General features: G+C 41.1%; 1 protein-coding gene across 7 annotated transcripts; it reads right to left on the bottom strand.

Moving 5' to 3' along the window:
• Nucleotides 1-124: 124 nt before the first annotated feature.
• LOC109907696 (pre-B-cell leukemia transcription factor-interacting protein 1-like) lies at nucleotides 125-23669 on the bottom strand. Of its 7 annotated transcripts, XM_031793848.1 has the most exons (13): nucleotides 23362-23669; nucleotides 22989-23111; nucleotides 22738-22855; nucleotides 22377-22480; nucleotides 15431-15546; nucleotides 14982-15063; nucleotides 14738-14811; nucleotides 13995-14556; nucleotides 12018-12230; nucleotides 9461-9498; nucleotides 6383-6475; nucleotides 5485-5665; nucleotides 125-2173 (listed from the first exon to the last, which is right to left on the bottom strand). In XM_031793848.1, the coding sequence occupies exons 3-13, from the start codon at nucleotides 22764-22766 to the stop codon at nucleotides 1143-1145; spliced, it is 2523 nt and encodes an 840-aa protein (XP_031649708.1). In that variant the 5' UTR covers nucleotides 22767-22855; nucleotides 22989-23111; nucleotides 23362-23669; the 3' UTR covers nucleotides 125-1142. The 7 variants fall into 7 exon arrangements, with proteins under 7 accessions (XP_031649708.1, XP_031649707.1, XP_031649709.1 ...); XM_031793847.1 differs by lacking the exon at nucleotides 22738-22855; XM_031793849.1 differs by lacking the exon at nucleotides 23362-23669 and having other exon boundaries at nucleotides 22738-22800; nucleotides 22989-23094.
• Nucleotides 23670-25823: the final 2154 nt, after the last annotated feature.

Genomic DNA, 25823 nt, shown 5'->3' with positions numbered 1-25823 from the left:
ATGCTAAGTTAAATTAGGGACGAGTCTTATCGTTCTTAAAAATAAATAAAAAAAGCTATTAAAACCTGAAAGCCTAATGTAATTGATAGTGAGTGATAAAAATAAAAACAGTCATCCATACAGGTTCAACTCTTGTAAAGTACCATCCATTTCTTTTAATATGAACTAATGTCATAACCTTGTACTTAGTTTGACTTTGAAATCTTGCATGAACTCAAGGTAAATGGCATTACGTGACAAAACATCAGTTAAACCGATCTCAGACATATTTTCCAGGTTATATCACCGTAATCAAAATAACTATAAAAAGGAAAATGCAACCAATAAGAGTGCTTATTGAAAATACCATTGACTGATCAAAATGTGTCAAAAACAATAGTTCAGATGTGTCAAATTGCCAATTTGGTTTTGCACTCCTTTATGAATGTCTGACTCAGCATAGTACACTGAGCTATATTAGAATTGATTCCTGCCACGTTAGGACACCACATGAGCTCAGTGTGAATAAGTAGTAAGAACTCCTGCTTGTGCCAAAGCGATTGAGGCAGCAAAGCTGGGCCCCCGTCCTGGCTTGGCAGGGCACCTTCTGCTTTCATTAAAATGTTCCAGAATGTTGTGCTTTCACCGACCATTATACTCAAATGGTAAGACAATTAGCAAAAAACAGAAACCAACCACTAAGGGCCTAGCGCCTACACAGCACTGTATAGAGCTGATACAACCGAAGCTATCAGAGCTGATAGAACCGGTTCAACTAGATCTGATCCTGACGATGACAGAGGAGAGACTGATTGGCAATCAGTTGTTGTGGGAACATAGAGTTCACATTGCTGTGAATCTTATCCTGTTCTAATCTTGAACTGCGACATTACACGTGCCAAACACTATGCAAATCAAGTCCACACAACTGTCAACATGTAGGGCTTGGAATTGAAAACATGACATGAACTGACATAAGGAGGTAACGACCGAGTCCCAAAAGACAAGAACGATTTCAGCTAATTATAGATGCAGAGATAGGGACATGTTTACGAAATGCAAGATCACTCCTTGTTTCTGAAACTTTAAAACACCTGCTGTATACCACCATGGAATACCAGTGCTGTATCTTGATGTCGCATCTTCTTCTGGATTATTTCTATCTATGTAGTGGCTGCAAACTTCCACAAAGCTTCTCGCTCAAACTCCATCGCCTCCTCCAGGGAGTCATCATCCTCCAAAATGTCCACCATGTCCTCTAAAATGTCCGCCACATCTTCAACAAAGTCACTGAAGAGAACTTTGTCATGGACGAACACACTGTCTCGGAAAAACATGGCGGCCAGCTTCTGGATCTCGGCCTTGCTGTCTGACGTAGCCCCCTCCAGCTTGCTCAGGTAGCCATCTAACAACTCCTCAAATTCAGACAGTTCCACGGGAACGAGCCCTTCCTGGCTAGCGCAGTCCTCAACACTGCTGCAGCCCGCCAGGGGGCGAATGTTGCGTCCAAGTTTCTCTTCCTGGTGCTTCCAGAAGCTGGTGTGTTCATATTGGTGGGGCTGATGTTGCTCCTGATAGTTGGAGTCTTGTTGATGGTGATTGGACTCTTTCTTGTAGTCTTTCCTGGACTGCCAGAGCCTCTCCTGCTTTCTTTTATCCCTGTCCAGCCTGCGCTCGTTCTTCTCCCTCTCCCATTTATCCTGGGATTTCTTGCAGGCCTCTTTATGAAAGTTCTCTTTGTTAGCCTTCCAGTCCCTCTCATCTTTCTCCTTCCATCTGCCCTCCATGCAGTGTTTCCAGTACTTCTCTCCCTTCCACTCCTTCTCTTCCTTTTTCCAGTGGCCTTTGCTGTAGTCCTTGCCTTTTTTCCCATCCTTGTTCCTGCTTTCCCATTGCTTTTTCTTGCCCTCAATCCTCCCCATCTTCTCCACCTGCTCACTGAGCCTCCTCTGGATATCAGCCAGGCTCTCCCTTACACTCTTCTGGTATCCTTCATCCTTCTTCCTCCCCTCCAGTCTCTTCCTGCTTTCCTCCAACAGCACCTTCTGCCTCTGAAGCTCTTCCTTCACCCTGGCACCCTCTCTCAGGTCACTCCTTTCGGGCACTACTGTGGTGCTACTCTGGTTGCTAATTCCAGGTTGACCAGTAGGTGGTGGAGTTGGGCTTGAGGGCAGTGGGGCTGTATCCTGGTTGGCTGAGGTAGACATTATCAGAACAAAATCAGTGAGTTACAGCACATTCAGCTACCAAACCAGAGCTGTGATTGAATACCCATACTAACATACTGTATACTTAATAAGCATATACACACACTTTGTTTACAGTATACTTTTAGTATACTGTAAACAAACGGTAACCTTTCAGTTGAGTGTACTAGCTCTTCGCCTGTCTACCGGAAGTTAATGCTGTTGCTATGTAACCTCCTGCTGGCTAGTTAGCATAACAAATGACTAGTTAGACATTTGAACTATTGTCCTTAAATTCAATCTGGAGTGCTAAAGTCTGCTCGTAGACTCAGAGCGTGTCGCTCTCGGAGCGCACACTGGACGCTCGGGCTGAGGAGTAGGGTTGATGTGAGCCGTTCTGACCTTACAACTGTCAAGCACCTAAGCGAACATTGGCTAGCTTGCCAGCTACTTCCAGACAAAAATGAGACCACTAGGACCATTTTACTCGCCCTAACAGAGCTGGTTTGGCCGTTTATGTTATCCAGAACATTGGAGACTAACTGTGCTGTTGGCAAAAAGGCGTAATTAAATTGTTGCCAACGGTTACTGACACTGGCCATATTCAACGGGTGTTGAGCTCTCGTAAATTCATTATTCTGTGCTCTGGTACACACAGACGAGTGCTCAAATCTGAGTAGATATCCAAAGCGAATTTACAAAAGCACCCGAATGAATGCCCATTGAGAACGCACAACGACAATACCATTTAGCTAAGCGAAGAATGACGTGAATAATCAAGGCAATAAACGTTGGGTAGTTAGATAGCATATAGTTAATACACTGGCAAGTTTGATGTATAAGTAGCCAACTAATGTTAGGTAACGTTAGCTAGGTAACATACCGGTACATAGTGTAATGGTATGCTATGTGGTTCGTAAGGACAGCATAGCTAACAAATTGTCAGCCAACATAACGTGAAAGGTAACTTATTTGAAAAGTCATTACATTGCTCAACATGTCATAATTAGTTAAAGCAATGAATTTCTATCCGCTCTCGTTGTACTTCGGCTGCATATTTTCCGCCATTCTATTCAAATCTGAAAACGATGTGAAGCATGCCCATTTCCTGAAGAATTGCATTATGGGCCGTAAAAGTAGATAGTGTCCACTGCGTGTATACTTCATATTTAGTACGACATCCGCAAACTTTAGGCATACTAACTACATCCACACTATGACCAATAAGCATACAATATACACTCAAGTCACAAATAGTACAGTTAGTATGGAGTATTCTAAAACAGCTCGTATGATTGTCACGCATGTTGAAGCAGAGACTTACAGCAGTAATAAAACCTCCACTGAACAATACAGTTCAGTTTGATCAGGGTGAGGGTAAATGCAAATTGAAGGCATTCAATTAATTATTTGATTTGAATAAAAAAAATAAAAGGAACTTGAAATAAAAAGCTTAGAGTTTTTAGCTTATTGAGAAGTTATTGGAATTTCAGTTGTTTTCTTCCTTACATTTAACAAGGCAAGTCAGTTAAGAACAAATTCTTATTTACAATGACGCCCACCCCAGCCAAACCCTAACCTGGACGGTGCGGGGCCAATTGTGCGCCGCCCTATGGGACTCACAATCACGTCCGGTTGTGATACAGCCTGGAATTGAACCAGGGTCTGTAGTGACGCTAGCACCGAGACGCAGTGCCTTAGACCACAGCGCAACTCAGGAGCTCCGGGTGCATTATTATTCAAATTTACCAAAATTGACTTATGTATAATGTCGAGGCCAAAAGTTGAGAATGACACAAATATAAATTTCAAAGTTTGACTAAAATATCTAAGGACATTGAAGCAGCAGATGTTACTACAGAATACTGAGGGAGGTATAATTACAAGCATTTCATAAGGTGTCAAAGGCTTTTATTGACAATTACATGAAGTTGATGCAGAGTCATTATTTGCAGTGTTGACCCTTCTTTTTCAAGACCTCTGCAATCCACCCTGGCATGCTGTCACATCCTGATGGCAGCCCATTCTTGCATAATCAATGCTTGGAGTTTGTCAGGATTTGTGAGTTTTTGGTTTGTCCACCGGTCTCTTGAGGATTGACCACAAGTTCTCAATGGGATTAAGGTCTGGGGAGTTTCCTGGCCATGGACCTAAAATATCTATGTTTTGTTCCCGAGCCACTTAGTTATCACTATCACTGTCTTATGGCAAGGTGCTCCATCACGCTGGAAAAAGCATTGTTCATCACCAAACTGTTCCTGGTTGGTTGGGAGAAGTTGCTCCCAGGATGTGTTGGTACCATTCTTTATTCATGGCTGTGTTCTTAGGCAAAATTGTGAGTGAGCCCACTCCCTTGGCTGTGAAGCAACCCCACACATGAATGGTCTCAGGATGCTTTACCATTGGCACGACACAGGACTGATTGTAGCGCTCACCTTGTCTTCTCCGGACAAGCTTTTTTCCGGATGCCCCAAACAATCGGAAAGGGGAATCAGAGAAAACTTAACCCCAGTCCTCAGCAGTCCGATCCCTATACCTTTTGCAGAATATCAGTCTGTCCCTGAGGTTTTTCCTGGAGAGAAGTGGCTTCTTTGCTGCCCTTCTTGACACCAGGCCATCCTCCAAAGTCTTCGCCTCACTGTGCGTGCATATGCACTCACACCTGCCGATCCTGCAGCTGAATCAACTTTAGGAGATGGTCCTGGTGCTTGCTGGACTTTCTTGGGCGCCCTGGAGCCTTCTTCGCAACAATTGAACCGCTCTCCTTGAAGAGCCGATAAATGGTTGATTTAGGTGCAATCTTACTGGCAGCAATATCCTTGCCTGTGAAGCCCTTTTTGTGCAAAGCAATAATGACGGCACGTGTTTCCTTGCAGGTAACCATGGTTGACAGAGGAAGAACAATGATTCCAAGCACCACCATCCTTTTGAAGCTTCCAGTCTGTTATTCGAACTCAAATCAGCATGACGGAGTGATCTCCAGCCTTGTCCTCCTCAACACTCACACCTGTGTTAACGAGAGGATCACTGACATGTCAGCTGGTCCTTGTGTGGCAGGGCTGAAATGCAGTGGAAGTGTTTTTTGGAGATTCAGTTCATTTGGCAAAAAGGGACTTCGCAATTAATCTGATCACTCTTCATAACATTCTGGAGTATATGCAAATTGCCATCATACAAATTGAGGCAGAAGACTGAAAAATAATGTGTCATTCCCAACTTTTGGCCACGACTGTACATTACCAAACAAATTAATATGAGCAGTGGAAGAAAGGCACTAATGATTCATTAAGGAATTCACAGTGAGATGAAAATACTGTACCTGCAGTGAGTTGGGACAGTTCGGTCACTCTGGCCCTCAGCGACTCCAGCTCCTCCTTCAGGCCAGGCAGGGATGACAGCTCTTCTTTCATAGTATTTTCTTGCTCCAGATCTCCTTTTCTGTTTTCATTACCCGTTGCTGATCCTGCATTTAGTGCTGAGTTAAGTTCTTCTTTATGGGCCTATAACAGAGAGGGGGGAAAGTTCTTAGACAGGTAGGACATAATGATTCTAAAAATATTTTGGCTGTGGCTCCGACTTTTTTTTAATCTTTAAGTCCAAAGATCCGTAGCTTCTGAGTATGCTCGTGCCACTCATACATTGCTCGTCCTAATATTTATGTCTTTATTCCAATTCTTTTACTTTTAGATTTAAGTGTATTGATGTGAATTGTTAGCTACTACTGCACTGTTGGAGCTAGCAAAATGCTTGTGTTCCTACACCTGCAATAACATCTGCTAAATATATGAATGTGACCAATAAAATTTGTGCGGCTCAAAGTTCTGCACATGTATATTCTCTCCTTTACGCGCAGAAAACAGTACTCAGGCGAATGGTGCTTGTTTAATAAAAGTCAGATCAAAACTGAATTATTGTCTGCAAGATCACATAATGATCATAGGAAGTACATAACAGAACCAAATATAAATTATGAAACGTAGAATACTGTGATATTGCAGACATTAATTCAGCTTTGATCTAACTATTAAACAAGCAACATTCGCTTGAGTAGCCCGTTCTCGGTGCTTAAAGTAGAGAATATACACATGCTCAGATTGTGATCCACACATATGCAGAGGCGTCGGGAAGCAATGGATCTTTTAGTCCAGTTGACTGAAGATCACGAAAAAGTTGGATCCGCAGCCACTCCAAAATAATAATATGGTTCATGGTCTGACCTGGAGCTGTGTTTCTAACTGGGAGATTTGATGATTTTCTTGTGTCAGTTTGTCCAAAAGCTCCTTCATCTTCTGAGGATCGTTTAGCCAGTCCTGTCCAGCAGAATACAAATCACAGACAATCAACAACACTATATACAGTACCAGTCAAAAGTCTGGACACACCTATTCATTCATGTTTTTTTTTATTTTTACTATTTTCTAAAATTGTAGAATAGTGACGACATCAATACTACGAATTCATGTACTAACCAAAAAAATTGTTAAACTAGTCTAAATATATTTGATATTCTTCAAAGTAGCCACCCTTTGCCTTGACAGCTTGGCATTCTCTCAACCAGCTTCATGAGGTAGTCATTAACAGGTGTGCCTTGTTAAAAGTTCATTTGAGGAATTTCTTTCCTTCTTAATGCATTTGAGCCAATCAGTTGTGACAAGGTAGGGGTGGTACAGCAGATACAGCAGAAAGCCCTATTTGGTAAAAAGTCCATGTCCATATTATGGCAAGAACAGCTCAAATAAGCAAAGAGAAACGACAGTCCATTACTTCAGGGAATTCGGAAAATCAAGAACTTTGAAAGTTTCTTCAAGTGCAGTCGCAAAAACCATCATGTGCTATGATGAAACTGGCTCTCATGAGGACCGCCACAGGAAAGGAAGCCCCAGAGTTACCTATACTGCAGAGGAGAAGTTTAGTTACCAGCCTCAGAAATTGCAGACCAACTAAATGCTTCAGAGTTCAAATAACAGACATCAACAGTTCAGATTTCTGCAAAGAAACCACTACTAAAGGACACCAATAAGAAGACTGTTTAGGCTAAGAAATATGAGCAAAGGACATTAGACCAGTGGAAATCTGTCCTTTGGTCTGATGAGTCCAAATTTGAGATTATTCCTCCACAATGCAGAAAATATAAAAAAAATCCCTTGAATGGAAGTATCCAACATTGTACCTATCTTGTAAATCCACAACACAATATAATCAATAAATCAGCATTATATACAATCAACACAGTAGTTATATACAGTTGAAGTCAGAAGTTTACATACACTTGAATCATTAAAACTCGTTTTTCAACCACTCCACAAATTTCTTCTTAACAAACTAGTTTTGGAAAGTCGGTTCCACTTTGTGCATGACAAGTAATTTTTCCAACAATTGTTTACAGATTATTTCACTGTATCACAATTCCAGTGGGTCAGAAATTGACAAACTAAGTTGACTGTCTTTAAACAGCTTGGAAAATTCCAGAAAATGATATCAGAAGCTTCTAAAGCCATGATAGGCTAATTGACATCATTTGAGTCAATTGGAGGTGTATCTGTGGATGTATTTCAAGGTCTACCTTCAAACTCAGTGCCTCTTTCCTTGACATCATGGGAAAAATCTAAAGTAAATCAGGGAAGACATCAGAAGAAAAAAAAAATTTGTAGACCGCCACAAGTCTGGTTCATCCTTGGGAGCAATTTCCAAACGCCTCAAGGTACCATGTTCATCTATACAAACAATAGTATGTCATATCGCTCAGCAACAGCAAAGGACCTTGTGAAAATGCTGGAGGAAACAGGTACAAAATTATCTATATCCACAGTAATACGAGTCCTATATCGACATAACCTGAAAGGCAGCTCAGCAAGGAAGAAGTCACTGCTCCAAAACCTACATAAAAAAGCTCTTCACATGGGAGAAATGTCCTCTGGTCTGATGAAACAAAAATAGAACTGTTTGGCCATAATGACCATCGTTATGTTTGGAGGAAAAGGGGGGAGGCTGGCGAGCTCGAAGACCACCATCCCAACAGTGAAGCACAGGGGTGGCAGCCCCTGTGGGGGTGCTTTGCTGCAGGAGGGACTGGTGCGCTTCACAAAATATAGATGGAATCATGAGGCAGGAATATTATGTGGATATATTGAAGTAACATCAAGACATCAAATCGGGAAGTTAAAGCTTGGTCGCAAATGGGTTGTCCAAATGGACCCCAAGCATACTTTCAAAGTTGTGGCAAAATGGCTTAAGGACAACAAAGTCCTTTGTGGGCAGAACTGAAAAAGCATGTGCGAGCAAGGAGGCCTACAAACCTGACTCAGTTACACCAGCTCTGTCAGGAGGACTGGGCCAAAACTCACCCAACTTATGGTGGGAAGCTTGTGGAAGGCTACCTGACAAATTTACCCAAGCTAAACAATTTAAAAGCATTGCTACCAAATACACTCAATTAGTATGTCAACTCCTGACCCACTGGGAATGTGATGAAAGAAATAAAAGCTCAAATAAATATTATTCTGACATTTCACATTCTTAAAATAAAGTGGTGATCCTAACTGACCTAAAACAGGGAATTTTTACTAGGATTAATTGTCAGGAATTGTGAAAAACTGAGTTTAAGATGTATTTGGCTAAGGTGTATGTAAACTTCTGACCTCAACTGTGTATGGGCAAACAGCGTAAAGTGAAGATTGGAACAATAAATATCTGATAAAAGTTTAGTCTAATAAGGAAGATGTTAATTACTGATATAAAGGGTCAATCTGCCATTGGTACATCAATTTCTTGACTTTTAAATGAAATACACCCCTAGATTTAAAAAAATAAATATATATATATATTATATATTATATATATATATATATATATATATATATATATATATATATATATATATATATATATATATATATATATATATATATATATATATATATATATATATATATATATATATATATATATAACAAATACCCCATCAGAACCCAAAATATAAGCTTGTTATACACCAATGTAAAATTGTAAATACTGTATAGCCTTAAAAGATGGGTAAAACTATAATTTGGATCTCATGGATGGTCAGTCCGAGTCCATAGCTTTGTGTATGAATTTAAAAGTTAAATTTCTCCAGCCCCATCCCTCAGCCGTTTACCAAAACAGTGGCAGCGTGGTCGCTTTGTCGTTGTTTGAACAGCAGATTGCCCCTTTAATATCATTCTATTACACATTCTTCTCTAAGTTTGTCCAATTCCTTTAACTTTCACCCCAATACAACATTGTTGAAAGGTAGGAAGTAGGATAGAGTAACAGACCTGGTTTTGTTCTGCCCCACTCAGCTCATCCGAGTCATCTGTCAAAAAAGAAAATAAAACATTTTCCAAACTTTTGTAACGTATATTAAAAAGGCACATGACTAAATAGTTTATTTCCAAAATAAAAACACTGATGCCATTGCAGTCTATTGCATTAATGACCTTGAAGTGTAATTTGTCAGCTCTCTCAACATGTCTAATTTCAGTTTTCAAATCATTAACAGTTGTTACACCTCAAGTCCTCTGCGCTGCAGGATGAAAGAACTCCCTGCTGCAATGACAACTGCTGATGATTACTAGATACAAAGCCAATAGAAAGACTACACCCAACACACACACAAAAAAACACTTTCAAAAGTTTGGGGTCACTTAGAAATGTCCTTGTTTTTGAAAGAAAAACACATTTTGTCCATGAAAATACAAATGTAGACATTGTTAATATTGTAAATTACTATTGTAGCTGGAAACGTAATATCTACATAGGTGTACAGAGGCCCATTATCAGCAACCATCACTCGAGTGTTCCAATGACACGATGTGTTAGCTAATCCAGGGTTATCATTTTAAAAGGCTAATTGATCATTAGAAAACCCTTTTGCAATTATGTTAGCACAGCTGAAAACTGTTGTTCTAATTAAAGAAGCAATAAAACTGTCCTTCTTTAGACTAGTTGAGTATCTGGAGCATGAGCATTTGTGGGTTCACAATGACCAGAAACAAATAACTTCCTCCTGAAACTCAGTCTATTCTTGTTTTGAGAAATGAAGGCTATTCCATGCATGAAATTGCCAAAAAACTGAATCTCGTACAATGCTGTGTATTACTCCCTTCACAGAACAGCGCAAACTGGCCCTAACCAGAATAGAACAAGTGGGAGGCCCCGGGTGCACAACTGAGCAACAGGACAAGATGGGCAAAAAAACAGACACTGGACAGAGGAACTCTGCCTAGAAGGCCAGCATTCTGGAGTTGCTTCTTCACTGTTGACGTTGAGACTGGTGTTTTGTGGGTACTATTTAATGAGGCTGCCAGTTGAGGACTTATGAGGGGAAATTTCTAAGTTACCCCAAACTTTTTAATGGTAGTGTTATATATAAATAATAAAAAAGGTTACAAATTGATCTAAACAAAATAGTCCATGTCAAAGTGAACAGGAAAATGCAAAAACATTTTTTTTGGACAAATTAATACGAATGTCATAACTAAAATAGTCATTGCATTTAGGCAAACAAAGGAGTTCAGAAGTAACCTTTGGCTTAACAAATCACATAAGTTATATGGACTCCATGTGGAATAATAGGGGCTGACATGATTTTTGAATGACCACTCCTTCCCTTGTCCCCTACAACATCTGTAAGATGCCTCAGTCAAGTATTGAATTTCAAGCACAGATTCAACTACAAAGACGAGGGAGCTTTTGAATGCCTCATGAAGGGCAGTGACTGGTAGCTGGATAACAATAACAAATCAGACATTGAATATATCTTTAAGCATGGTCAAGTTAATAATTATGCTGTAGATGATGTATTAAACCACCCAGACACATCAAAGATGCAGTCGTCCTTCTGAACTGAGCTGTTGGACAGGAAGGAAACTGCTTAGGGATGTCACGATGACGCCACTGGTGATTTTAAAACTGCTTCATTGGCTGTGATGGGAGATAACTTAGGATAATAACCTAAATGACAGAGCGAAAATAAATATATACAGAATATGAAAGTAATACTGCAAAAAAACACAGCAAAGGAATACACTTTTTGGCCTTAATCCAAAGTCTTATGTTTGGCGCAAATCCAACATCACTGAGTAACTGCCTCTATTTGCAACCATGGTGGTGGCTGCATCATGTTATGGGTATGCTTGACATTGCAAAAACTGTGGCATTTTCTTAGGATGAAAACAAACGGGATGGCGCTAAGCACTGACAAAACCAGCTTCAGTCTGTTTTACACCAGACACCGGGAGAATAATTCACCTTTTAGCTGAACAATTAGCTACAACACAAAGCCAAATCTACACTGGAGTTGCTTACCAAGAAGACAGTGAATGTTCCTGAGCGGCCAAGTAACAGTTTTGACTGTTACAGCCATGATCCCCAACACCTTGACAAAGATATATATATATATATATTTTTTTTCTTATTAAAATGGGCAAATACTGCACAATACAGGTGTGCAAAGCTCTTATTACTTACCCAAGACTCACAGCTGTAATCACTGCCAAAAGTTGTTTCTAACATGTATTGATTCAGGGGGGAGAGGGGGGTGAATACTTATCTAAATCAAGGTATATTAGGGTTTTATTTTTAATTAATCCTTTAAAATATAGTTTATAATTATATAGTTTTTCCTTCAAGTATTTTGTTAACAAAAAAAAAAACACAAATCTAATTTAATCCCAATTAGTAAGACAATAAAATGTGAAGAAATCCAAGGGGGCTGTAGACTTTCTATAGATAAAAATAATGAAGCATTGTTGAGCCACTGTGTATTCAACTGTCCATTCCATAAGGAATGACATTTTAAAAATTAAACAACCTGGTTCAGGCTGAACTTACCGGAGAGGAAGAGGGACCCTAGACAGAGCAGGACCAGGGCTGCCACAATGCAGGTGTTCATAGAGAAGCCCTTCTTCCCCCCTTTCCCCTCTGCCAGTTTGAACTCCACCTCCTCATCATCTTCCTCCTCCGATGTCATTGTTGGTGCCACATTTCTCCTCCTCAGACCATTTCCTTCCTCAGCTCTTCCAAAGTCAAAGCTACTGGGAGATTCTAGCAGAGGGAGAGAGAATAAGAGCAGAAAGATTGATAATATGCAGAGAATTTTTTTTATATCAAAAGGTATTGAAACTATTTATGCAACCGTATTAGATTCTAGAGAATGCTCTGAATGTAGATTTGTCTTCTGAGGAATTGTAACGCAATTGTTGTTTTTGTAGCTGTGCGTTGAGGTGCGTTAACAATAGAACCGCCATAGTCCAACGGTCATTGACATTTGAATTTGGATGAACTGGAGTCGGATGGCGGATATTGAGCCTGAAATCCACTATGGTGATGACAATGTGGGGTCTTTATCTGATGGCTTTCTTTTACATTTCTGTTTGTTTGACTGGATGTGAATTCAAATCCAAACTTGGGAGTACAGAGCCAAAAGAAAAAAAAATGCTTCATGTTTGTTACGGCTCTCTTCTATCTCCTCCTCTGACGAAGAGGTAGAACAAGGATCGGACCAAAATGCAGCGTGATGATGATTCATGATTTATTTAAATGAAGGAAAACCCTATACAAGCAGAAACTACAAAAATAACTAAATGAAATAACGAAAACCGAAACAGCCCTATCTGGTGCAAACACAAAGACAGGAACAATTACCCACGAAAACACAAAGAATATGGCTGCCTAAATATGGTTCCCAATCAGAGACAACGATAATCAACTGACTCTGAGAACCGCCTCAGGCAGCCCTAGACTACTTAGACACCCCACAAAACCCCTAAGACAAAAACACACCACAATAACCCATGTCACACCCTGGCCTGACCAAATAATAAAGAAAACACAAAATACTAAGACCAAGGCGTGACAACGTTACTCTTAACGTGGAAACCAGTCGACAAATGCCTTTCCATTTCTTTTATAATTAAAAAAAACATTTGTAAGCATTCATGTATTATTATGCATTTGTAAGAATTCATATTTTATTTGACTGGATTATATTACCTACAATTACTCAACAAATGTACAAATAAAATGGATACAATTTGTAGTCTTTTTATTGCAAGAAAGTGTTGAAGTAGGCCTTTGTAGAATAATACATACAGTACCAGTCAGATTCACCTACTGTGCTGTAATCAACCTAAATATCTACCTTTGTATAAAAATATAATACTTTGTTTGATTGAATGTAGTCATGTCTTAAGAATATTTAGTTTATTTTGATTATTTGTATATTTTGAAGTACATAACAGGCGCATACACATGTAAAGTACCAGTCAACAGTTGACACCTACTCATTCAAGGGTTTTTCTTTATTTTTACTGTTTTCTACATTGTAGAATAATAGTGAAGACATCAAAACTATGTAGTAACACATATGGAATCGTGTAGTAACCAAAAAAAGTGTTTAACACTTTTGGTTACTACACGATATCATGTGTAATTTCTTAGTTGAGGTCTTCACTATTATTCTACAATGTAGAAAAACCCTTGAATGAGTAGGTGTCCAAACTGTTGACTGGTACTTTACATGTGTATGCGCCTGTTATGTACTTCAAAATATACAAATAATCAAAATAAACTAAATATTCTTAAGACATAACTACATTCAATCAAACAAATTATTCTATTTTTATACAAAGGTAGATATTTAGGTTGATTACAGCACAGTAGGTGAATCTGATGTGTAGGCTTAAAGGGACTCCAGACTGCGTTCTCTAGCGGGTACTTGCAGGCTGAGAAAGCCAGCAGTTCTAGTGTTAATTGTATGTTATCTCAGAAAATGTTTCCTGATTTCCAACCTAGTGTACACATCCATACCTTTTTCCTTTGGTATATCGGTCACTTTTTCAGGTAATTCTGTCTCCCCCATTTCCAGTGATGGCTCTTGTGCTGCATCCTCTGAACCAATGGTATCTGGAGGAGGACTATCAGGGGCTGGGCTTTCGGGGGCAGGGCCAATATCAGTGACAGTGTCAGATGGGGGGCCCGTTGGGGTGGGAGTCTCTGTGTGAATGCTTAGGTTGTGTTTGGCACTAGGGGCACTAGTCTCTAGGGCAATACTCTCAGGTACAGGGCCTGTATCAGTGTGGGTATCAAGAGGAGAGCTCTCAGGGACGGGGCTTAACTCAGGCTCAACCTCTGAGGGGGGTGGTTCTGTGAAGGATGCATCCAATGGTACAACCAGGTCGACATGAGTGACAAAGGGCATGGCAGCGAGTTGCTCATTGTCAGTGGGGGAGCTGGTTACCATAGAATGGATGATGGGGGGTTCAGGTTGACTCTCCAGGTCATGGTCAAGGGGCACACCGCTAGTCGGGGATGGGCTTAACAGGGTAGGTCTGGAGGGGACAGGGCCCTCACAGGTATCAGGAGCCATTTCCTGGCAATCAGATGAGAATAAAAGCACAAACCTTAATAGTCATTGGTAATAATGAGTTATAACCATAGACATATGCCATATAACATAACACACCATTTTTTACTTTGTATTATGAAAGATTATGCGGTGAGAATGATGCCCTCAGAAAGAAGTGTGTTCATTAGGGATTCACAGTACAGACCTGTTGGCCCTCCTCTGACAACACTGTTTCTATTGGAGTCTCCTGGTCACTCGGCTTAGACTCTTCAGTGGCCCCTGGAACAGAATTAACATAATGTTAACACGTTAATAACATTGACATAACACATTGAATAATACATTACACACACACGACTTCATTATGCAACAGCCATACATTAGGACAATAACACAATACTCCACACAGAAAGCATAGGGAAACCGTATTGGTGTGAGAGCCCAGGTACCTGCGACTTCCTCTGACAGACTAGGGACATCACAAAGACACTCAGTCCCACCATCCACAGGATCAACAATTTCAGCAGCTTCCTGAAATGTAGAAGGCAGTAGGTTATTATGATCTCATTAGAGGGCATATCATTCTCAACTAAACCGTTATCTATTCATCTAATGGAAATGTAATATAAACCTCATTGAAAATACTAACCTGACATCCAATACTGTGTTGAGGTGATCAGACTATTCTCTTGTCATTACAGTTGGCACCAGACCTGGATTTTAATTACTTTCAGCATTTGTTTGAATCTGTCTGGAGTGCCAGATGGGCAGTGTTTGCAGTTTTAGGACTTTTGCCAGGCAAGCTCAAACAGGCACATAAAGTATTTTAATTGATTTAATTATTTGAAACATGGGTCTGGTTGGCACACCATAGACACCATGTACCAACCTATCTTACCTCTGGGGACAGCATGGTCCAACTGGTGGTCAAGGACCCACTGCGGCTGCTACCTGTGCTGCTGCTGTTGTCAGACATCGCCCCCTTGAGGCTCAGCACAGAAACTACAACGTATTCTGCAGAGAACAGAGATTCACTCACTTGTAACAAATGTAATTATGAATGACCCAATAATAACTCCGTGGTTTCACAATGTCTGCAGTATCTACATATAGGCCAGGAGGACTGATCTACTTGCACTGGGTTCTCATCATGCATTTGCACAAATTAAATTCATATAGGCCTAATAAAGTATCAGTAGAGAAGAAAAAAAATATCATTCCAGTGTATTGGAAAAGTGCTTTTCAAACCAACATTGTATCGGAGATCATATTACACTAAATTGTTAACCTACAGTGAAGAATCTGACATTAATAGAAAAACAGAAATACTGCATAGCCTACATTCTAGCTCCAGTTGCAATCAATGTAATTTGTAGCATACGCAACAGCATATAAACCCTAACATTAAGATAAACTACATTATAGCAACTTAAATTGAGACAACTGATAAGTGACAAACATTGAAGGAATCGCGATAGAGTAAGTGGCTATTTTAAAGAAAGACGGACCCTTATTATTGCTTGGTTAGGGCCTCGCACTGTAGACTCAATTGTTTCTATACTTCTGTGCCGCTCAGATACGACCCAAAAAATGTCAGATCCAGATGGCAATGAGGCTGTAGGCTAGTTGTTAAAGGTAGCTAACAAATTCAGAACTGTGGGTTAATCTTTGACAAACCCAGGCGACATGTTATCTTTTTTTGCCCGAGTCTTACATTTCCGTCGTGTGAATTATCAGTTTGCTCCTGTAAGAAGTGAAGTGAAGTAAGAGTAGAAGTCATGACGCCAAATTCACTGGAAACAAAATGTTTGTAGACACGATATAGCCTACTTTGTTCAACTTCCAATGGTAAACGAAGGCTGCATGCAATCACTCCCACATTTAAGCACTCGCTTCCGCGTACAATAGCCACGCGTTGACCACACACACAATACTTTCCCCTAAATAATAAAATACATGTAAATAGCATATTCTTACCCCGCTTATTTCACTTCAATTTCACCGTTTTAGCTCCGATAGTCCTCGTAATTTTATTTTACAGGCAGTGATCATCGGATATTTGGGAATTCCAAGCTGCGTCACTCCGATGCTGCACAGTGTTTTCCAATGGGATGTCAATATGGCCGTTTGCGTTACCTCCCTTAAAAAGAACAACCAACCAAAGTGATGTGTTGTGTAACGAAAACGGCTTGATTGACGCGCGCAGGTGAAATTGGTGTCAGGTAATGGATACAGACCCCTTCTTTCACTGATGATAAGATGCTTGCATGTGCACATTATATACCGGAGGGGAGGCATCTTCAACCAGCCGTACATTGACACGTCTGTACTGAGCTATATTTGTCCGGACTTCCCGCCTGACTTCAACCCTGTTGCAGGGGATTGCCCATCTGTTCCACCATTGCTTCCCACTTTCGTCAGATTCTAAAGTAAACTACAGTTTTGTCTCTGTCTGTGTTGGACACCTGTAGGCCTATTGTAATTTATTGTAACCCTTAAATCTTCATCCTGAACAACATTTGACCACTTTAATAAAACCTTAAATATTGAATACACATTTACAAAATTAAGAACCTATATTATGCTCGTATGTAATTGTCTTTTTTTTAAAACACAGAAGTTATGCATCTGATACTTTCTGAAGGGGCACTAAAATGGCATCAATTTATACCATACATTACTACAGTCAAAGATTGTCTATTATATTGACAAGATAGTCGATTGAGCGCTCTAAAAATGGAAATACATGTCCTTAAAGATGGAAGGCAGGCGGGAGGATGAGAGACCAGGTGGGACCATTCTAGTCAATAAGAGGGCAGATACAGTTTTAACAGCAAGCCATATAGAAAAATACAGGATGACAGCATGGCAGCGTCATTGAGGACATCTCAATTTAAGTGGTCAATTATCTTTTTTGCATTGGATGATTGCTCCCAACACATAAAGTTGACTACTTTAAAATGATTGAATCCCCTCAACGACAATGTCTATGTTAAAACAGGTTATAGCCACGATGAGTCGTATCTCTATGACAACAGGGACAACTCCAATATAAAGTTATTTTTTTTAAGTTGCCAAAATGCCACGTGTGTCCACTTTTACCAGTGCATTCGTAACAACCTAACCATTAAGAAACTTCTCTTAGGAAATGAGCAATTACATTTTTTGTTGATCAAATTTGACATACCCATACTAAAATGCATTACTACGTGGGCTTATTTTTTGTGGACAGATTTTGGGTGGAGTAAAACCTCTCATTTGGCCTTTTCCTCTCTGCTACAGTGTGTAACTACACTGTAGCCTACTACACTATACCACAGAGAAGTAATAATCAAGTTTTAATTGGATGAAAATAAGGGTTCATCTAGGGTAAATCTAGGCCTTCTATAGTGATGTTGTGAATCAAATTAACCTAGATCAACCACCTAGTCACACCCCGACCTAACCAAAATAGAGAATAAAAAGGCTCTCTATTGTCATTGCGTGACAGTACCCTCCCCCCAAAAGGTGCAGACTCCGGCCGCAAAACCTGACTCTTTCGGGGAGGGTCCGGGTGGGCATCTAGCGTCGGTGGCGGCTCTAGTGCGGGACTTTTCCCTCGCCCAGACCACGGGTTCAGCCATGGAGCCGGGTAGAACGGCGTGCCTAGACTGGGCCTCGGCACAGAGGAGGGCCCTGGCCATGGAGCTGGGTTGAACGCCGCACCCGGACTGGGCACCGGCGCAGAGGAAGAATCCGGCCATGGAGCAGGACTGGACGCCGTGCCTGGACTGGACATTGGCGCAGAGGCAGTCTCCTGCCATGGAGCAGGACTGGACGCCGCGCCTGGACTGGACATCGGCGCAGAGGAAGACTCCTGCCCTGGAGCTGGAATGGACGCCTTGCCTGGAAGCTCTGGACCGTGGACCGTCGCAGGAGGTTCCGGACCGTGGACCGTCGCAAGAGGTTCCGGACCGTGGACCGTCGCAGGAGGTTCCGGACCGTGGACCGTCACTGGAAGCTCTGGACTGGGGACGGTCGCCGGAAGCTCTGGACTGGGGACCATCACCGGAAGCTCTGGACTGGGGACGGTCGCCAGAAGCTCTGAACTCTGAACCGTCGCCAGAAGCCTGGTGCATGGAGACGGCACAGGTGGCACCGGACTGGTGACACGCACTTCAGGGCGAGTGTGAGGAGCAGGCACAGGACGTACCGGACTGGGAAGGCGCACTGGAGGCCTAGAGCGTGGAGCCAGCACAGGTGGCACCGGACTGGTGACTCGCACTTCAGGGCAAGTGTGAGGAGCAGGCACAGGACATACCGGACGGAGGCATGCATGGCCACGCAGTCGTGGGTGAACAGGGAGTATAGGAGAGGGCTGAGAATGCACCCTTGTGGGGCCCCAGTGTTGAGGATCAGCGGGGTGGAGATGTTACCTACCCTCACCACCTGGGGGCGGCCCGTCAGGAACTCCAGGACCCAGTTGCACAGAGCGGGGTCGACACTAGCGTCCCACCTCGACAACAGTCAGTGAAATCGCAGGGCACCAAATTCAAAACAACAGAAATCCCATTATTAAAATTCCTCAAACATACAAGTATTATCCACCATTTTAAAGATAAACTTCTTGTAAATCCATCCACAGTGTCTGATTTCAAAAAGGCTTTACTGCGAAAGCACACCATGCGATTATGTTAGGTCAGCACCTAGCCACAGAAAACCATACAGCCATTTTTCCAGCCAAAGAGAGGAGTCACAAAAAGCAGAAACAGAGATAAAATTAATCACTAACCTTTGATGATCTTCATCAGATGGCACTCATAGGACTTCATGTTACACAATACATGTATGTTTTGTTCGATAAAGTTCATATTTATATCCAAATATCTCAGTTTACATTGGCGCGTTATGGTCAGAAATGCATTGTCTCAAACAAACATCTGGTGAAAGTGCAGAGAGCCACATCAAATTACAGAAATACTCATCATAAACATTGATAAACAGTACAAGTGTTATGCATGGAAATATAGATACACTTCTCATTAATGCAACCGCTGTGTCGGATTTCAAAAAGGCTTTACAGAGAAAGCACACGTTGCGATTATGTTAGGTCTGCACCTAGCCACAGAAACCCATACAGCCATTTTCCAGCCAAGGAGAGTGTCACAAAAGTCAGAAATAGCATTAAAATTAATCACTTACCTTTGACGATCTTCATCTGGTGGCACTCCCAGGTCTCCATGTTAGACAATAAGTGTTTGTTTTGTTCGATAATGTCCCTCTTTATGACCAAATATCTCCTTTTTGTTTGCGCGGTTTGTCCAGTTATCCAAATTTTTTAAAGTACAATAAAAGTTAGTAGAAACATGCCAAATTATGTTTAAAATCAATCCTCCGGTTGTTTTTGTCATAAATAATCAATATTTCAACTGTTCAAAAGCTTTGTCAATAGGAAGGGAGAAACAAGAAAGGCGCGTTCCCGATCAGGTGCATGGCTGATGGATGGAAATGTCCACTGGCCACTGATTGAAAGTGCTGTATCTCCCTCATTTTTCAGAGTAAAAGCCTGAAACAATGCCTAAAGACTGGCCACATGTAGAGGAAGCCATAGAGACTGTGAACTGGGTCCTAAGTCTTTGTATGGTGGGGATAGGCTTTCAATGGAAAAACAGCCTTTCAAAATAATAGTACTTCCTGGTTTGATTTCTCGGTTTTTCGCCTGCCATATCAGTTCTGTTATACACACAGACATTTTAACAGTTTTGGAAAACTTAAGAGTGTTTTCTATCCAAATCTACTAATTATATGCATATCCTATCTTCTGGGCCTCAGTAGCAGGCAGTTTAATTTGGGCACGCTTTTCATCCAAAATTCCGAATGCTGCCCCCTACCCTAGTGAAGTTAATGACCAGTTTGGAAGGTACTATGGTGTGAAATGCTGAGCTGTAGTCGATGAACAGCATTCTTACATAGGTATTCCTCTCATCCAGATGGGTTAGGGCAGTGTGCAGTGTACAGTGTGACTGCGATTGCGTCGTCTGTGGACCTATTGGGGCGGTAAGCAAATTGGAGTGGGTCTAGGGTGTCAGGTAGGGTGGAGGTTTCTTGGGAACAGGAACAATGTTGGCCCTCTTGAAGCATGTGGGAACAGCAGACTGAGATAAAGATTGATTGAATATGTCCGTAAACACACCAGCCAGCTGGTCTGCGCATGCTCGGAGGTCGCGGCTAGGGATGCCGTCTGGGCCGGCAGCCTTGCGAGGGTTAACATGTTTAAATGCTTTACTCACATTGCGGTGAAGGAGAGCTCGCAGGTTTTGGTAGCGGGCCGTGCCAGTTGCACTGTATTGTCCTCAAAGCGAGCAAAGAAGTTGTTTAGTCTGTCTGGGAGCAAGACATCGTGATCCGTGACGGGGCTGGTTTTTATTTTGTAGTCCGTGATTGACTGTAGACCCTGCCACAGACCTCTCGTGTCATATAATGTATAATGTGTAATGTAATGCTGTTTGGTGTAACACTGCGGTATGGAAAAAAGCACCTTCCAATGCTTCAAATGACTTTCAATTAGTAACTTCTACCTAGACCCAGTCGCAATGGAAAGAACAGGTGCAAATACTATCTGTACAATCTCTATTAGCTCAATTATCAGTTGTATACCTGTATATGCATTGACTTCCAAACTCTCCAAAACAAATGGCAATATCCTTAGCAGGACAAGCATTTGCCCAGATTACTGTTTTAGTTTACCATCACTTGACGTTAATGTACTAACAGAAATAGGGGATGGCCGATCTCTAACATCTAGAGGGGAACAAGGGAAACCAAGAATAACAGAATTCACTGAGTCCAAATCAATCTGTCCTGACACAACAAGATGATTCAAAACACATTTGATTCCAATGGGGTTACGCCCTCCAGAATTACATGCAACGTCTTGCGGAGTTTGTTGTATAATATCAACGGCTGGGAATTAAACTAACTTGCTCCTTCTATTGATCCCATAGGTTGTTCTCAGATTACTGCGAAGCAAGTCCGTCTTTGCCTTTTCTATTTCATGACACTGTCTGACATGCTCCTCCAATGTCCTTTTAGTATATGCATCCTCATTTAAGTGTAACTTCATGTCCCTAAAAGAACACTCACAGTGTCTGCAATTACTGTATGCAAAGCTCACACCCTCTTTGAACCCTGCTAGTTCATGTTGTTTCAGGGTGTCTCCAGAGAGAGAAACCATGGCACCATATATCGTTTTCTCTCCATTAATAGTTAGCATTTAACCACACTGTACAATGCACCCATGTCTTTCTTGATTCTATTCAAAATTACATCTACACCAGATTGACGGAGGTCTGCTGATCTAGCCATGGCAAGTAGCCTGCTAGTAAACAGTTTAGGCCTGTATTTTGGATTTATATTTCCTAGGGTGTCGTACCACTATTAACAACTTGTTTTTTGATGCAAAGGATCCAAGTAGATTATAGATCTCTATATTATCCGTGTACAGAACAATCTGCAATGCATTTAGTTTCTCTGAAGATAAGGGATGTGATTTTAGAAGAGCACCATCAACAATGTCATGCACACCTGGGGTCCCTTTTCAACCATAGACAATATCCTTGGGTGTGATAAGAACTGTTCTAGACTTTTGACTAATTGTACATAATGAAATAATTTGTCTTTGATGAAATACTATTTTGATCCTCCACAGTTCATCCTGCATATGGTTCGAGCAATTGGAATTTCCTCTGCGTCCAAACAGCTAAACTGCTTCTTAATAACACTGTCCTGTCTAAATGTTGTTCCAACACCAGCAAAAAGGTCAATGAAAATGTAAAATATATCCATGGCATCTTTTTCAAGTTGACCTGATGTGCTTCCTGAATGCTTCTTTAGCACTCCATCTGCTTCCTGAGGTTGTCCAATAGTGATGATTGATACTGCCTTAGCCCAGCAACAATGTAATTCACACCTTTCCCGAAAATGAGAGAGAGAGAGAGAGGTGGTGATGTCATCAATCATGGAGGTTGGAACACACCATCATGTATACTTATGATATGCAGATTTTGCTTATGACATATCCATTAACATAAGGACATAAGGGATCAACAATAGTAAGGTGGACAACCTAGCACTGAGAATGAACTCAACCATCACTGAAATACTACAAAATGCTCTGCATAATGTAACTAACCAAATGCTATGCTCTGTTTAGACAAAGCATCTTACCTGTGAGAGACGATGCTTGGCTCTGGCATTTACCACAAAAGCAGTGGCATGTGTTGTCAGATGCTAAAAAAATGTTGACATTGAATGTACTATCCTGACATGTGCAGACTGGACATTACTAGTTCATGACAAGTATAATGTTTGTGACAGGATTAGTGGTTGCGAAGACTGACTATGAATGCTATTAGTATAACCAAGTACTTAAAAAATATTGTCAATTTCAGTAGATTGCCACCAACAGAGTAACTTACTTGTTGCACTGTGACAGCTCCATGTTGGTCAATGCCCCTTTGCCCTTCATCCGAGTCATGTGTATGGAGTTGCTGATCAGTGATGTTGGAGTTAGCGAGAAGCTGATCGGGTTGAATGTTGTCCTGTGTACCACATATCAAAGAAACAGATTATTATTTGAAATATTAATTTCACGAATAGAGCTACTTAAGTGTTTTGTTCCTATTTATCATTGATTATTTTCACATTAACCCAGCTTTAGCCATAAGAGTCATTTTAGCTAAAATTATCGAATAGCCTATGGACAGTATGACTTTGGTTCGTGTATTGTCTGTCAATTAAATAATTATTTAAAATACAGAAAACAAAAACAAATCCTAGCTAGCTACTTACTTGTGGTACTTGGCTTTCCTCCGATGGCTGTTCACCTGGTCGGATGCCTTCAAGTAGGTGTTGAAGGGGTCTTCTCTTTACATGATGATAGAAGGAATTTTACACTCTATATTCCTCAGTGCATCCATCAATACCACAGAGCAACTAGAAATCAGGGCTGCAAATGTGCAATCTATTTCTATGGCTCAATAACAGCTTCAATTAAAAAGTAATACAAGTGCAGCAGATAACGCACCGCCAAAGCATCTTGAACATTACTAAAAGGAAACACAAGTAAAACCTTCCGACTGCTTTCGATGAAAAGGGCAAAAAGAACTGAACATGATGTTCACAAGTATTTATAATACGACCAAGTAATTTGATTGGAGTAGAGTATAACAGCACTGGGACTTTTAACTATACATTACTCCGCTTTACAGGTGTTCTAATAACCATTAATGTCGCGTTCTGACCTTAGTTCTTTTATTATGTCTTTGTTTTAGTATGGTCAGGGCGTGAGTTGGGTGGTTTGTCTATGTTCTTTTTTCTATTGATTTGGGATTGCTGTGTTCGGCCTGGTATGATTCTCAATCAGAGGCAGCTGTCAATCGTTGTCCCTGATTGAGAATCATACTTAGGGAGCCTGGTTTCACTTTTGAGTTGTGTGTGTTTATTTTCCGTGTTAGTGTTGGTGCCACACGGGACTGTTTCGGTTTGATTACTTTGCGTTTATTGTTTTGTTCAGTGTTCATTACTTTATTAAAAAACATGAACACTTACCACGCTGCGCTTTGGTCCTCACCTTCTTCCACCACAGACGATCGTTACAATGAATTACATTAACGATCGTTATCTATCTTAGATTGTAACAAACCTCACACCGCAAAGCTGAACATATTTCCACAAATAATATATGAGTTAAATTGGTCGTCAGGAGAGGGCAGTAACGTGTAGACCTACACAAAGTAGCAAGCTAGTGTGCAGGAAAATGTTTGTGGTGCTTGGCAACAGTCCAGTCCCAGTCCAGTTGTGGAACTATGTGTGTTGGTGGAGCCAAATAAATTATTAAATAAATTAACCAATCATAATCTGTTAACTAATAAATGGCGCTTGTAGAACTGTTGGATAAAAGCAATATCACACTCAAGGTCGTTCTGTTATACTGAATATTATTATCTCCGGCACTCGGTCGCAATCACAGCCGTGCTGATATTCAGCACATATTCCCTCCTGTGATATTGCTTAACTGACTTACGTTCATCACATTATCTAGCTACGTAAGGGAGGCCTATAAATAAAAAGTCAAAGACGGTCCAAATCTTTGAGTCATCTAACAACACCATGAATGAAGATGGAATGGATGACACATATCCATCCGGGCATGGATCATATATCAATCGCAGTATTAAAAGGTAATGTTAATTTGTTTATACCCCATATACCTTTCTCCTTAGCAAGCTAACGTATATATCAATGATTTCGTTCTGCTGGTGATTCTTTGATCCACCTCACTGCAGACAACATCATTCTGTATACCTCTGGACCTTCATTGGACACTGTGTTAACTAACCTCAAGACGAGCTTCAATACCATACAACTCTCCTTCCGTGGCCTCCAACTGCTTTTAAATGCAAGTAAAACTAAATGCATGCTCTTCAGCATCCAGCATCACTACTCTGGACGGTTCTGACTTAGAATATGTGGACAACTACAAATACCTAGATGTCTGGTTAGACTGTAAACTCTCCTTCCAGACTCACATCTCCAATCCAAAATTAAATCTAGAATCGTCTTCCTATTCCGCATCATAGCATCCTTCACTCATGCTGCCAAACATACCCTCGTAAAACTGACCATCCTACCGATCCTCGACTTTGGCGATGTCATTTACAAAATAGCTTCCAACACTCTCTACTCAACAAATTGGATGCAGTCTATCACAGTGCCATCTGTTTTGTCACCAAAGCCCCATATACTACCCACCACTGCGACCTGTATGATCTCATTGGCTGGCCCTCGCTTCATACTTGTCGCCAAACCCACTGGCTCCAGGTCATCTACAAGTCTCTGCTAGGTAAAGCCCGCCTTATCTCAGCTCACTGGTCACCATAGCATCACCCACCCGTAGCACGCGCTCCAGCAGGTATATCTCACTGGTCACCCCCAAAGCCAATTCTTACTTTGGCCGCCTCTCCTTCCAGTTCTCTGCTGCCAATGACTGGAACGAACTGCAAAAATCTCTGAAGCTGGACATTCTTACCTCCCTCACTAGCTTTAAGTACCAGCTGTCAGAGCAGCTCACAGATCACTACACCTGTACATAGCTCATCTGTAAATAGCCCATCCAATCTACCTCATCCCCATACTGTATTTATTTATCTTGCTCATTTGCACCCCAGTATCTCAACTTGCACATCTTCTGCACATCCTACCATTCCAGTGTTTAATTGCTATATTGTAATTACTTCCCCACCATGGCCTAT

The sequence above is a fragment of the Oncorhynchus kisutch genome, linkage group LG17 (genome assembly GCF_002021735.2).
Source record: "Oncorhynchus kisutch isolate 150728-3 linkage group LG17, Okis_V2, whole genome shotgun sequence".
Taxonomy (NCBI): Eukaryota; Metazoa; Chordata; class Actinopteri; order Salmoniformes; family Salmonidae; genus Oncorhynchus; species Oncorhynchus kisutch.
Note: the sequence above shows the minus strand (reverse complement) of the source record. Positions and strands in the feature narration are given on the sequence as shown.

Excerpts from the sequence above, each read along its gene's own strand:
- LOC109907696 (XM_031793847.1), bottom strand. The coding sequence starts at position 23,047 with ATGACTCGGATGAAGGGCAAAGGGGCATTGACCAACATGGAGCTGTCA. Across the intron at positions 14,812-14,981 it reads TCTGTCAGAGGAAGTCGCAG|GGGCCACTGAAGAGTCTAAG; the intron begins GTACCTGGGCTC and ends ATTCTGTTCCAG. Across the intron at positions 14,557-14,737 it reads TGTCAGAGGAGGGCCAACAG|GAAATGGCTCCTGATACCTG; the intron begins GTCTGTACTGTG and ends TCTGATTGCCAG.